Here is a 15,117-nt window from a genome sequence, read left to right as displayed (position 1 = left end):
CTCGGACATTCCAATGTCTAGCACGTTAACCGTCTCGGTCCAGTGCTCTCGCCAATAGCGCTTTTGTCTCCTAGCATCTGTTTACGTGGAAGAGATATCCTCAGATTTCATCGCTCCGACACCGCTACTGCTATGACATCTACTGTCTTTATCGTGTCGGAAGAAAACGCAAGTTTTCCCAGCGCATACGCTTCCGGTAAGCAAGTGAGTTTCGGCTTTCACCAATTTGATACTTGACCGGTAGCTGAAACACACTTAGCGAGTCTCATCATCCTACATGCACAAATGTGTAATGTACGCACATCCCCATCAATGTGTGGATCACACTAGGGCTCACACTTTGCACGAAAGCAATCACCTTTGCGCTTGAAGTTTCATTTCACTCCTTGCACCCTTTAGTACCTGCTCCTAACGAGGCTTTTAATAAAGGTGCGATTTCTTAGACTGACGGACGACCTTAAAGCCATTCTCATTAAGGAAGCCGAGATGTATCTTTATCAGTTCCCCTTTTAATCGAGAATTTTTAGATGCTTTTAAGTAAATCATTTCATATTTGAAAGTACCATGCTAAATGCTGAAAAGGAGGAATTATCGTTTCACGAAAATCTTCTGGAGTGTTGTGGCTCTAGTCGATGGGCTGCAGAAATGCATAAGAGGTCTCCCTTTCAAAATATCCCAGAGCTGAGCCAAGCGGCTGATGAAGTGGATGCCTTGTTGACTGAGGAGGATTGGCTGGAAGCTTTTGCTGCTCATCCGAAGGTTTGTCATGCGATATATTTTTTTATAGACGCCAAGTTGTCTAAATCTACTGCACATATGACATTAAATAGAAATTGTAAGAACTAATGCGTAATCATGTAGATAGGACGAGTGAAGAAGCCGATCAAGGAGTGGGAAGCCCAGGAACAAATGGTTTCCATAGTAGTTCGATCCGCAGACGAACGACTAATTTATGTGAATTGAGTGATGTAGGCAACAAAAAATGCTGATGAAGCAACTTTGGATCGGCTAGAAGAGCTCAATGATGCTTACTACAAGAAATTCGGGTACGCTATGCTGACGCTATGAAGCTCTTTATGACTGACACAGTCCTTACAGGTTTATCTACATTGTTTGTGCGACCGGAAAGTCTGCATCTGAGATGCTTCGCATTTTAGAATCTAGACTGCACAATAGTCGAGAAGACGAGCTCGTGATCGCCGCAGGCGAACAAAGCAAAATTACCAAAATTCGATTAAAAAAGCTTTCGTCAAGGTAAGAAGCAAGTGTAGGAAGACATTGCAGTCGTAGCATTTGCACCTCTCGTAGAAATCCTTAGTGCTACTTCTCGATGAAATGAGAAATCTAAATCTAGCTGGGCTAAATATTACTTTTTCAAATACCGGTAAAAAGGGTCTTAACATCAAAATTTGGGCTCATGCCACACGTCCCGGAAGAGCTTGCACGTAAGCTGCGTGTAGCTGGACAAGGACATGTGCTTAAGGTGAGATTAAGCATTGTAACCACATACACTTACATGAAAAACCTTAAGATATACAATATGTAGTTTGATGACGCCAACAAGCTCGTGGCTAGCGAAGGACAGGAGCTTACAGCAGAAGTATGACCAATGTTCATGATTATGCTCCAGTAAATGAACCGACTGTTGTTATCTTGTGAATATTAGCTTGAGTCTCTTGATCTTGAGCTATTACAGAAAATCTTTAAAGCTTCTACAAGCTCAAAGGCTTTGGAAACAAATAATATCGAGCCTCTCGAAAGTTACGATCTGTTGGAAGAATGTTCGATTGAGGAGAAGCAGCGATGGGAAGATCGCGGTTTTGAAGCAATTAGTCAAGGTCAGCTATGTGCTTTGGTACTAAGTGGAGGTCAAGGTACTCGACTGGGCTTTGCAGGTCCCAAGGGAATGTATAATGTGGGGCTGCCGTCCGAAAAGAGTCTTTTTCAACTGTTTGCAGAGAGACTCTTAGCTTTAGAAGCTCTCGTAGCTCAAAAGTACCCTATGCAATCACGAGATACGATTCAAATCATGTTTTATGTGATGACAAGCAAGATGAATCACAACACGACGGTCGAGTTTTTTGAAAATCACAATTTCTTTGGACTGAAAAAGTCGCAAATGTTTTTCTTTCCACAAGGCACATTGCCGTGCTTGACATTGGAAGGCAAACTCATTTTGGAGAATACTCACAAACTGGCGGTTGCGTCGGATGGTAATGGAGGTATTTACAAGGCTTTAAAGACTAGTGGGGCACTCACAAGGCTACAAGGGCATGGTGTGAAATATATACACGTTTTTTCGGTAGACAATGCATTGTGTAAGGTGGCAGATCCAGTATTTATTGGCTACTGCATTGATAAACAAGCAGATTGTGGAAATAAAGTAGTGTGGAAATCTCGTCCCGACGAGAATGTAGGCGTTGTGGCCAAGCGTAATGGAGCGTACTGCGTTGTGGAGTATACAGAGCTTAATGATACTGCGTCAAAGCAGATAGATCCTGCAACCGGCAAGCTTAGTTTCGGTGCTGCCAATATTTGCAACCACTTTTTCACTGTGTACGTTCAGCTTAGTTGTAGTTGTTTTACTTTATAGCTAACCCACTATTTTGGCCAAGTGATTTCTTAACAGACGTGGTGCTTCCGAACTTAAGTCTTGAGTACCATGTAGCTCACAAGAAAATTGCTATGGCAGATGACTCTGGCGCTACTTTTACACCCACAGAGAATTCAGGAATCAAGCTGGAGTCTTTCATATTTGATGTCTTTACATTATCTTCAAAAATGGCAGTGCTTTCTGTTCCACGAAAGACAGAGTTTGCTCCAGTCAAGAATCCTCCGCGATTCCCTACTGACTCCCCTGATAGTGCACGTCGCATGATACATGAGGAAGGAAAATCATGGCTCGTGAATGCGGCATCTTCCATTTTAGATAGCTCTGACGAGTTAGCGAACTTTGAACGCAAACTGGAGGAAGCCATTTGCATTGAGATATCGCCTCTGGTTTCCTATAACGGTGAAGGTTTGTCTACTCATGTCAATTTTTTGATCAAAAATTTCCTGCGTGATATCATCCGGTTAGAAAGTTCCAAGTTTATGGCCAACGCTAACTCAGTCCCAGCTTCTCTTCGGAAGACGTACGAAAAAGCAGGCCAAAGCCATGTCTTTCGATTTATTGATGCCGGCAAAATCAACGCACACGAAGCATGTGAGTTAGTAGAAGATCTCAGACAGTATGACCCGCACCAGATTGCTGCTCTCTTCGACCGTTCAGTCAAAGCTGAGAGCGTCATGAACGTGGATGCAGACGAAATTGCACCTCTAGAAGACGATGCGGTGCAGCAGCTGAGTGAGACTGCGCCCGAAATCATGACAAAGTGGCTAGATTTAGGTCTTGAAGCTGTTGCAAACGGCACAATAGGTGCATTGATTCTCAGTGGTGGTCAAGGAACTCGACTTGGCTTTGCTGGTCCCAAGGGCATGTACGATATCGGTCTTCCTTCTGGCAGATCTCTTTTTGAGATTTTTGCTTTGCGTATTCGCAAGGTGCAGGAGCTTGCACAAACTCGTTTCATGCTGCCTAAAGCTCCGAGTATTATGCTGCTCATCATGACCAGTGCAATGAATCATGAGTCTATCGTTTCATTTTTTCATGAAATGAATTACTTTGGACTTTCAAGAGATCAGGTCCATTTTTTCTCTCAAGGTACGCTACCATGTTTTACGAATGATGGAAAATTCATTCTTGAGACAGCAAGTCAACTCGCGCGGGCTTCCGACGGTAATAGTGGTATCTATTCAGCTCTGAAGCGAAGTAAAATACTTGATTTACTATGCACGCGTAACGTGAAACATTTACATGTTTTTTCGGTGGACAATGTACTTTGCAAGGTTGCTGACCCGGCGTTTATCGGCTACTGTATTGACCAAGACGCCGACTGCGGAATTAAAGTCGTGTGGAAGACACGGCCTGACGAAAATGTGGGTGTTGTAGCGAAGCGCAATGGAAAGTATTGCGTTCTGGAGTATTCAGAACTCGACCGTGCTGCGTCAGAACGTGTCAATCCTACGAGCGGGAAACTTAGTTTCGGCGCTGCTAATATTTGCAACCATTTGTTCCGTATTGACTTTCTCAAGAGGTGCTGTAACCAGACCGATCCAAACTACCACGTCGCTAGAAAGAAGATTTCTTATGTTGATGACAAAGGCACTAAGACGATAACCCCAATGAGCAACACTGGAATTAAGCTTGAGTCGTTCATCTTTGACGTCTTTCCATTCTCTCAAAGCTTTAAAGTGCTTGGTGTGACACGAGAAGATGAATTTGCACCAGTCAAGAATGCTCCTGGAGCCGTGTCAGACTCGCCTCTTACCGCTCGCCAACTTGTGTTTCAGCAATGCAAGCGCTGGCTGCTAGAAGCCGGTGCGACCTTCATAGATAACGAGTCCGATAGCATATGCGAGATTTCGCCATTATTATCCTACAATGGTGAAGGTCTGGAGGAACTTGCAAGCACGAAATCTCCAATTCAGCTTCCCGTGGTGCTTGATCGAACATAGAAGACGAAACTGCAGGGAGAATTTATTTTTCTTAATGCGTAACCTACTACAAAGCACTATGGTCTCACTACCAGCCGATCAGTGTCTCCTTCTAAGTCGTGCACCATCCAAATTGCGGCAGCCGCTCCTCCCCCTCGCCGTACTCCATTCAGCAGCTATGCGCTCACCCGCTATCCATTCCGCCAATCGAACAATGAAGAAAAATTAAAACGAATTATGCAAAAACATGTAGTCTCGAGCGATGTGCAAAACAGCACGATTAAACAAGAACAATGGGAGCATACAAGATACACGGTAAGAGAACACCGAACATCACAGCAGCAGCCAGACTCACACATGCACACGCCTTAACAAGCCGAGGCTGTCGCAGTGAGTGCTAGTCCTTTCATCCGTCCAATAGTGTTCTCAATACTGCATTGTCTTTTCGTCCATTCCATAGCCGTCGCGCTGCTCTAAGCATCTGTCATCGCGACAGGTCCCTTCTGTCCTCCTTTTTCCGGCTCCGTACTAGGTTCCTCGACCTTGTCCTGCTTTTCGTTAGCACTTGCAGTCTTCTCGAACTCGTCTTCCTTACCATCTTCTTTCGAGCCTTTTCTGTCCGCTGATACGCAGCGCTTAGCCTTCTTTTCTCCTTCTACGTCCTCGCTACGGCTACGGCTACGACTACGACTGCGTTTTTTGCTGGAACGACGAGTGCTTCGACTACGTGATCGACTACGTGAACGGCTACGCGATCTGCTTCGGCTGTTACTACGCCCACGACCCCCTGCCTCGCGCACACGAACGTACGAGTTCTCGCTACGACCACGGAATTCCGAATCGTCTAGCTTTTCTACAGCGTACCTCATGTCCCGCTTGTTGCTAAACTCAACGATACCACCACCTTGTCCATCAACTTCAGTAAAGACTACATCGCCTGCTTTACGCATAAAATCCTTCAAATCCTGCCATGACACACGCGGCGGCAGATTTGACACTTCCACGGTGAAATCCCCCGTCCCACGAACGTTACGCGGGTATCGGGTCGGCCCACGAGTCGGTTCACGAAATGATTCACGGCGTCCACCATTAGCAAGTTCGACTCGCAGCCGTGCACCGTCGTATTCATAGCCGTCGCGGCCTCGGATTGCATCTTCAGCATCCCGCACATCGTCGAAATCTACAAAGGCAAAAGCGGGCGGACGGGACGGAAATTTGACATCGATGTCACGGATACGTCCGAATTTATGAAAGATATCCTCCACCTCACGAGTACGAATATCCATGGGCAAATTGCCAACGTACACACGCGTGCCTGACATAGTTCGAAGTAGGGCAAAAGTGATGGTAGACTGGAAGAATGTATGAGTGGTGGAGCTCCTTCACATCAGAGCCTTTTCTATATCATATTATGATTAATAGAAGGTTTGATGGAGGCTTTTCCAAAATTATTGGCTACCATCTAGCAGATTTCGAAAGATTGAAAAACAGCAAATGCAATACTTAGACCAATCAAGATACTGGTACAAGATTGCTCCAGTAGGGTGGTAAAGCCGTACAAGACAAATTTCTCGACGGGATGTGGCCAAGCTTTAAGTCATTTGACAGATGGAGATGTACCATATACATGCAATTATATTTTTTACAGCCACTTAAAGTACTTAAAAGAGTAGGAGCCACGCGCCTGAAAGCTGTTGCTGAGAGCATTTGAACAGAGAGAGTAAGAGAATACACATTACATATTAAATTTGCGTCCGATGTTAAACAGGTTCTTGTCAATAAACGCATAGTCGATGAATTTGTACGCTCCATCTAGTGGCGTAAGCGAAGCATATGAGAGAACGAGTTCATTCTTTGCTAAAAATCCAAAATTGGAATATACTGTAAACAACATTTAGCCTCAATCGCTGCTACATATATGACTATCTGGAACGATCAAACAGCATATCGTGAAGCTACATTCTACAGGCCTTACGAAATTCGTCACCTTCATCCGCAACAGTATTAGTCATGACACCTTATAATGGAACTCCTCAGTTTAGCTTTCAGTCCGAGGGACAATAGTAAGAAAGCTGTAAGGTTTACCACTCCTCAATCTACCGCCGTCTTCGCTCAAGTAGGATTCTTGATGGGACCACAATCATCTTGTTCTTAGAAATGAACGCTCTGCGAGCGAGTTCTAAACCCCGTAGAGGTTGAAACTCAGCTTGGACTTTTAGAAAACGTTGGGTTGGCGGACTTGAACTTTAAATAGCTTGAGCTTAAACTCCCGCGAAAAGTTATGACCGGCTTACGCTACCCACTTCAAAGAAAGAGACACGTCGGCCTTGCAATTCTAAAAGTAGTAACCAGCATTCTGTATCACGCATAATGTTCGTGACTTCATCTTAGATGTCACATAGCCATGTGGGGACACCATACTGGAATCCCTTGTTATGAACTCCACAATGCACGCAGGAAGGACATAGATCAACCTTCATATAATGCTAATTATACCCGATACGTCCTCTCCTTAAAGTCATAAGTAATTTGTTACTTTAGCAAACCTTTTGAACCAGTTTTTTTCTGATCACGCAACAAAGCGACAAGTGAACAAGCCAAACTTGAATAGCGTTCTTCGCCTAGGCAGCCAAAAATGCTTTTCCAGAACTCATTGATGCTACTTATTCTAAATCAGAACGGAGTGAAGTAGTTCGACATGAAGCGTCTTTTTAATTGGCGTCGGATCGACGATCGTAATGATCTATAGCGCTCTGTTGAAATGGCAAGCCCGGTTCTCGAGGTATATCGTGACAAATAAAATTCTCATCTTCAAGCGTTGAGGGTAATAAAAGAGCGATCCTTTAATGTCCTTCAACGCTTAAACGCCGATAAAATTCTTCAGGGTGGAGAGTAGGTAGCTCTTCGCGGTCAAGTAGAGAAATTTATAATCAGCGCGATTATCTACCAAAATTATAGTAGGACCGACAGATCCACTAGAAATGCATGTTAAGTTGTACAAGATCGTCCAGCTTGCTCTTTTCTGCTTTTTCTTTTTTGCAGATTTTGAGCATTCAAAATTGCGCCTAGAACAAACCACACAACGGCTTGTCACGATGTTGAATTTACTCTTTGACAGCAGTGAGGTGTGGCGATTTCTCCGTAGCCATAATCCCTTGGAGACAAGGAAGCAGGTGATTTAGGATGGATACCTTACATAGTACACATTAAATGGCGAGTGATCTGTCGAAATATGCATTTAGTTGTTCAACACAAACTCTGCGAGAGAGAGAAAACCACTCCACTCTTCGAGCGATGTAGCGTAGCAACGCAGTACGTCCACTAGGACTCGAATCACACGTTCTGTTTGGCCGCTCGAATAGGGTGTGACGCTGTCGACGTGGACATTTTGGTACCCAACAGTCCAAACAGTGATCTGAAACTGAACTGCTATCAAACACAATCTCGGCAGGAAGGCCATGCAAACAGAAAACAATGTCTTCAAGAGTTCAGCTGTTTCCTCGGGAGAGATTTTATCCGAAGTGGGACCTGAGTGGAAACCGATGGTTTCACTCTGTGGCAAATCTTGAAAATCCTTACATGCTTGCGCACCCAATTATACATGTGTGGTCAAAATTAATACCCGAAAAGACTGAGAAACGTTAACTCACGTCCGAGATGGCCATCTCACGGTACTCATATAAGAGACAATGACGCAAATCTTCGTCATTAGGAACAAAACTCTTTAGTACAACAATCCATTGTGTACCTCGAAACGATAAATTTGCGATTTTATTTAAAGCAGAAGGCTATGTAGTGCTTTGTCGGAAGAGTCTTTGAAATACCTCATAAAGTCTTGACATGTCTTGCCAGACTTGTTGAAACGGGGTTTCACGTGCCCTTGTAGGAAAGGTGTGGGTCACACAAGATAGTGCGATCGTAAAATGGTGTGTTTTCCATACAATGGTGCGGCTTCACTTAAACAAGAAGTCAGTACGTGGCTGGAAAAGCCAGTAGTTATCCATTTAATTAGGTTTTTTATATATAGGAAAACCCATAGATTTCGATATAGACGGCTTTGCCGCGTATAGAACACGAGAGATATTAGTTGACGCTTTGGACGGAAAAGTTAATTAGCCTAGAATTTGGGTTTGGAGAAAGTGGTTTGCGATCCGCTACACTCGTATTGGCTCTAAATAGTGAATGAAACTCACCGGCCTTATACAAGCTTCATCTAAGCAAAGAGCTACGGTGGCCCCGCTGCACTTGGTAGCATTTGTAGTCAATCTACACCTGAGTCGTAACGACCGACCCTCTCTGAGGATGGAGCAGTTCTCTTATTTGCCCCAGGGCATGCAGGACGGGCTTAAAAAGCTGATGTCTCTGCTTGGTCCTGGCGTGCAACGCTTTGCTTTGCAAGGACCTGAAGCGATCAGCGCGCACATAAAGACGTCTTCAAGCTATAAACATGCTCTGCCAGAGCATCTATAACAGATGATGTCGGCGTCGACGACAAATGATTTCCGCGACCCAAGCCACTCATAGTGAGTGTTAAGACCTTCGAGGACAAGGATGGAGAGAATCTCCTGCTTTGTCCGCCATGATCCAGACCGAGCAACACCGCATGGCGCTAGCTATCTCCAAGCCCGGGTGTCGTGCGCGAGAATGGTCACTGACGTGCGGCACTTCGGTCTATGCGGCGTTTTCTTCCTGGATGGATGCCGCCTAACCAGGCATTACGCGTGTGATCGCGCTTTCCTGGTTTTCTTCTGCTCAAGGCGCGTAAAGGTTAATCAAACCGACGTCTTGCTTCTTACCAGTCTGGTTCGACGCAGGGAAACGACAATACCCAGTAGGCACCGGGCGCCCTACTGGAGAAAACTGAGTTTTGTTGAGCCTCAAAGCAGTATTGGGCAGCAGGTTCAGCCCCGAAGAGCATCGTGATTTTGAGCGCAAAACATGTATGTAAGCCGGGCTATCTGGTCGGGGAAGCGACCGTGGAGGGCTTTGAGAAGCCATGGAAGATTCTGATCAACTCCGGGGCGTCGAACAATTATGCTCAATGCCGCACGATGGAAAAAAGTCAGCGGTATGCTGAGGCGCTGGAAGCGCGGTTGAGTGACACCGTCACTGTTCGCTTGGCGACGGGGCATGTGTCACGGTGCCGAAGGACCCTGTGGACCTTCGCGTCAAGTTTCTTGACTTTGATAGTGTGAAACGCTGCTTAGTCTTAGACTTGAATTCAAGGTATGACCTCATTCTTGGTATGGCATGGCTGGAACACCATGACTAATGAATCGATTAGAGGTCGAAGACCTTGGGCGCTACGCGCAAGTCTCCTAGTGGCTTCGATAAGCCATGAACCCACCTCCACTGAGTGGCAAAAACGCTTTTGGTGCGGGCACTGGACCGAGACGGTCAACGTGCTGGATATCGGAGTATCCGAGTTAGTGACACCGAAGTTGTATCGGACTCGAGTCCCGAGTATGGTTCGCGGACTGAAGTTGGAGTGGCACGTACCCATTGAGCGCTGTCCAGGTATCGGGGTAGTCGCTGCTTGCTGGTCGGCCAAGGGCCAAGGCATCGAGTGGCGCGTTATCCACTGAGCACTGCTCACGTTTCGAAGAGGTCACTGCATGCCACGAGTGGCATGGTCGGACGAGGTCCCAGTGATGCGCGTGGAGTGGCCCGCCATCCACTTGGGTGAAGACTGCGGAGCTAGTAGCTCTTCGTCGGATGTTGTTCATAACATCGGAACTCTGGTGGAGCAGGAATTGGGGCTAATACTGGACGACGCTGAGTGCGTGTTCACACTGGTCTCGTCGTGAAGTACAATCTTTGTGAAGAGGCGACAGAGACGCCGTATGCTAGCTGCAAGACGCCGGGCGTCGTTCCTGACCCAGGATGTGAGACAATATCGAACGGCTATACCCCTCGTCAACGGTATGACGGGAGAGGAAGACGGCGACGTCATCCTCGAGAACATTCCTGCGGTGGATACTCTTTTTGAGTTGGACAAAATGTCCATCGAAGAGTTTGGCGATGCCTTCCAGGCAGGTGACTTAGCCAAAGTGGTCATTATACCGAAGGGGAGATCAACTCGTCGTCACTTTTGATGAAGCTGTCCTTGAGAACATCAAGAGGGTGCTGAGCGCACGAAGTGGATCTTGAATCCTGAAGAGTCCCTCGGATCCGTACTATCGTTTGGTGAAGGATATCTAAGATGTCATCGCCAAAGACCCGCCGTCGCTCCCTCCTTCGGACCGAGGTGTGCGTCATGAGATCGACCTGAATTCGGGAACTAGATACTACGTAACACACCAATGGTCCCTGCCTAAGGAGCAGTACAACGTCATTGACGCCTTTTCCGTGCAAAGCACGACGCAGGAATGGTGCTTGAGAGCAAGTCTCCCCATTCGACACCGACCTTTCGTGTCCAGAAATCGAACGGAAAGTGGCGTATCGTTCACGCTTACAATGAGCTCAACGCTGCCACCATTCCGGTATAGACGCCGAATCCTACGAAAGATGTTCTCCAGAACAACATGATGGCTGTAAAAAGTACATGCACTCGACTTGGTTGATTATCATTACCAATTGCTCATGAGAGCGAGTGAAACTTCGCTGACAGCGGTGAGTACTCCGAGCGGGATGCTTTGGGAGTGGCTGGTAATGTACCAGCAACATTTAATCGTCTTGTGACGCAGTTCTTCAGCCCCCACTAGGCGTGCACAGACACACTTCGGCGACATCTTCGTTCACATGGCAGAGCAAAGGAGGACGGTTGGAGAGAACCACATTGTCTATTTGAGAGCGTGCATGCGCACGAATAAGCCGTTTGCTAATGCAGACAAGGGCATCATTAGCGCCAAAGAAATTCTCTTTCTAGGGTGCTTCATCGGGAAGCGTGCCCTTCGAGCGGATCCTGCTAAGGTCAAGGCCATTGTGGACTGGCCGGTTTCAAAGAATTAAAAAGGACTTGCGCAAGTGGTTTGCATCGCCAAGTACTTGCACAAGTATAGCGAGAACGACGCAGAAATGGCAAGACCACTGTCAAATGTCCTTACAAAGGATGCGGAATGGTGTTGGGGCGCTGAGCATCGGAAGGCTTCTGACGGGGTCAACGACTGCATCCTTCATACACCAATACTGGCATTGCCAGACCCTGATCGTTCTTCAGCGTCGTCTGTGACGCCTCGGCCTTTACCATCGACTGTGCGCTACTGTAAGCAAAAGCCGAGGGGCGAGATCGGGTGATCGCGTTCGAATCTCGCTAACTCAAGGCTCCAGTGAAGAACTGCCCTGTTCACGACTAGGAATTACTTGCGATGAAGTTAGCACTTGTCAAGCTCAGGGTTCACCTGCTCGGCTCCAAGCTGTTCGTGATCTACAGGTCATGCGTCACTACACACTGCGACTGAGTTGCCTCACCTCTCGCGAAGGATGGCTAGATGACTAACCTTCTTTGCGGAATATAACTTTGAGGTGAAGTTTAAGCCGGAAAAGCAGGATGCTTTGGCCGATGCGTTGTCACGCAGACCGGATTATGAGCTTGCTCATATCACAACGGTGACACCGACATTGACAAGTTTGATCCGCGCCGCATACGCGGGAGATGGTTTGTGTATAGCGCTGCTACAGGCTTTCGAGAGCAAGGAGTTGGGAAACTTGGACAAGAAATTGTGGGCGCGTTTACGCGCACGCTTACACCATTATTCGTTGAATAACAGGTTGCTTAACATATCACCGATTCGACGGATACGCCACGGATTGTGGTTCCTCATGATAAGGATTTGAAATACCGTATCCTCTATGCGACCCACGACACCCCACTCAATGATCATTTCGGTCGTGAGAAGATGTACACTTCTGTGACTTGCCACTACTGGTGGCCCAAGCTGTACAAATGGACTAGCTTCTATGTGGTACGTGTGATACGTGTCAAAGGATGAAATTCTCTCTGAGAGCGGCAGCGTCTTTGGTCAGTTTACCGGTATCCACCGCGTGGTGGCAGTTCATGAGTATGAATTTTATGTTTGGCTTGCCAAAGGACTCGGCGGGCAACACGGGTGTGATGGTCCTTGTGGATCGTTTGAGCAAGATGGTCAATCTGAGGGCAGTGCTAGACACTATCGACGTTGTGGGTACGGTGATGTTGTTTGTGGATCGTGTCTTATGGACTCCCGGAGTCAATTGTCTACGGCAGAGACCCACGTTTCACTGGGAAGTTCTGGTCGACAATCTTCAAGGTGCTGGGCACCGAGCTGGATATGTCAACAGTGGTCCATTTGCAGACCGATGGTCAGACTGAGCGCGTGAATCGCGTCGTCAAGGACGTCCTTCGCAGCGTCTGCGCTGAGACGCCGAAGCACCGGGGCACCATGCTGCCACTTGTGGAGTTTGCTCTGAACAATGCAGTACATGCGTCTATTGGCTGCACGCCGCTCTAAGTGAACGAACTTGTTAACCGTCGCGTTTCGCTGACGCCACCATCTCATAGTTCAGGGCTTGGTGGGTGAGAAATAGCCGAGCGGCTAGCTCATGCCAGCCCTCTCACTGGCTGTAAGGAATTCGATGACTTCCTGTCTACTAGACTGAGTGCCTTATGACACGTTCGCGATGCAATGGCTGAAAGTCAAGACATGCAGAAAGAATATGCAGACGGAAGGAGCTAAATAGATGCTGAAAACATTGAGGTCAGAGACCTGATTTTATTAAATGCTCAACACCTTCCGATACATGCAGTCTCTGCTGTTTTTAGGACAACGCACCGTCCACCATTTATCAGACCTTATAAGGTCGTGGCCAAGCGAGACCTTACGTATACGTTAAACCTTTCGAGAAGAATGTGCACCCACCGGAGTGTTTCATGTGGTTAAGCCATACCGGGATCCGCAAAATTGAGCGCAGAAACGTTGGCACCGGGGCGGCGCCCAAAGACGCTCGGCCGCTCAGAAGCTGAACCAGCAACCGGTTTTGTCCACGGAGTGCAACGATCTCCGTTTCCAATGGCGCCAGGCACTCCATAACTGCACGAAGTGTCTCATTCGTCGGCTCGACGGCTAGGAGCTTCGCGATATTCCTCAACGTGATGCAGTTCCAAGCTCTAGAGATCTTTCGCACAGCGGTAGGCGATCTCAGAAAGATGCTCGGCGGAATGCCGATGACGACGGAGTTTGTTCTGCAGGGCTCAAAGAGCATCGCGAGCCACCGGACGGTGATCGACCAAGTCGTCATCGTCCACCGCCAAATCTTCTCGACTAATACGATGGCGTCCGCTGTAACTTGTGGGTCGACATCATCGACAGGGCCTATCCAGAATCGTGTGCAGTGGCGGGGATGCCTAAACTCCGAGAACTCTCGGGAGTTTAAGGTGTCATTTTGGCAAGACTACCCAGACGTCGTAGACGCTTATGATCCGACGTATCACGAGGCTCCGCGTCATCGAACGCCCGCGCTTCTCAGCAGTAGCTCGGGAAGCCGAAGTGCCATGAGCTGAGCTCAAGCTATGGCTCTGAGCTGCTGTGGTTGTTGACTCACCAGTGTGAGAAAACACAGAGCTCGCAAGAGCGTGATGGATTATTCCATATGTCGCAGGGTGACAATACGAAGAGAATCGGCGCTCTACGCGCACGTCCACTTCCTTGTGGATCAACTGTAAGGCAGACAGCGAGGAAAGTGTTCAGAGCCGCTGCACCCATCGCTCAAAGGCTCTTCATCATCTGCAGCAATTTTGCCAGAGGCGAGCACCACAGGAATATTCCGCATTGCGGGTACAGGAGCGCCTCCTCTTTGATCACGAAGTCGAGCGCGGTACCTATTCATTGGGATTTCTTGAGGCACCAAGAAGCGAGCTTGGAGAGCTTTTGTCGTTTAAGCTTGGCTTGTGTAGTGGCCGGGGCCCCAGCTACGTAGACGCCTTAAGATCGAGTGGTCGCGTCTTTGCTTCAGTATACTGATCCGGCGAGCGAAAGTCGTATTTTACACGAGGGTCTAGGACCAAACGTGGATACGAGCGCATTAGATCTGCCCTGTGTGCAGCCTTCAACTGCTGATCCTGTGTCTTGTCGAGGCAATTGGGAGTAATACGACTTCCCCCGGAAGTCGAGAGGTCGGGAAACGGTGTTTGCTAGGTTCGAGCAGGGCTCACGTCACGCTGTTGGCGCACATCGCACTTCTCTTTTTGCCATCCTGGGAAGAAGAATTCGCCTCCGAATCCTCGACGAAGAAATTTGTCGCCCGTGACGGGCGCGGTGTGCGGTGCCCGGTTGCCGAGGGCGTAAAATATGTTTCTCGTGAAGCTGCGGGCGTACTGTCCGGAGTTGCACCGCGTGAAGGAGACGAAGAAAGGCTCTGCCCACGGGCGCCCTCGGAACCAGCAAGGCTGAGTGTTTTTCGTGTCATAGGCACAGAGCTTAGTGAGCAGAGAATGCGTGAAGATAGTACTAGAGACGTAACAGTGTCGCAGACACGCGAGCGTCGTACGAGGCGACAGTTAAATCTGAACTGTGGGTATTTACGGTCTTGATGGGGGCGAGTGCAATGGGGTTACACGTACCCTGGTATGAAAGGGTGAGTTACGCAAGAAGGTGTGACTGTACA

The 15,117-nt window shown here is 47.7% G+C and overlaps 2 protein-coding genes across 2 annotated transcripts; one reads left to right on the top strand and one right to left on the bottom strand.

Annotated features, from left to right (window-relative positions):
- Nucleotides 1–564: 564 nt before the first annotated feature.
- On the top strand, nucleotides 565–4,557 carry PHALS_11319 (udp-n-acetylglucosamine pyrophosphorylase; the record flags this gene model as incomplete). Its single annotated transcript, XM_024726894.1, has 8 exons — nucleotides 565–759; nucleotides 862–912; nucleotides 973–1,046; nucleotides 1,099–1,254; nucleotides 1,393–1,483; nucleotides 1,547–1,600; nucleotides 1,667–2,556; nucleotides 2,616–4,557. The coding sequence occupies 8 exons, from the start codon at nucleotides 565–567 to the stop codon at nucleotides 4,555–4,557; spliced, it is 3,453 nt and encodes a 1,150-aa protein (XP_024577525.1).
- Nucleotides 4,558–5,009: 452 nt separating this feature from the next.
- On the bottom strand, nucleotides 5,010–5,858 carry PHALS_11318 (pre-mrna-splicing factor sf2; the record flags this gene model as incomplete). The annotated part of the gene is made up of 2 exons (XM_024726893.1): nucleotides 5,010–5,716; nucleotides 5,807–5,858. 2 exons carry the CDS (start codon nucleotides 5,856–5,858, stop codon nucleotides 5,010–5,012), a joined length of 759 nt encoding a protein of 252 aa, XP_024577524.1.
- Nucleotides 5,859–15,117: the final 9,259 nt, after the last annotated feature.

Source organism: Plasmopara halstedii (assembly GCF_900000015.1).
Source record: "Plasmopara halstedii genome assembly, contig: Scaffold_526, whole genome shotgun sequence".
NCBI classification, from domain to species: domain Eukaryota; phylum Oomycota; class Peronosporomycetes; order Peronosporales; family Peronosporaceae; genus Plasmopara; species Plasmopara halstedii.
This window is presented reverse-complemented; position numbering and strand designations above follow the sequence as displayed.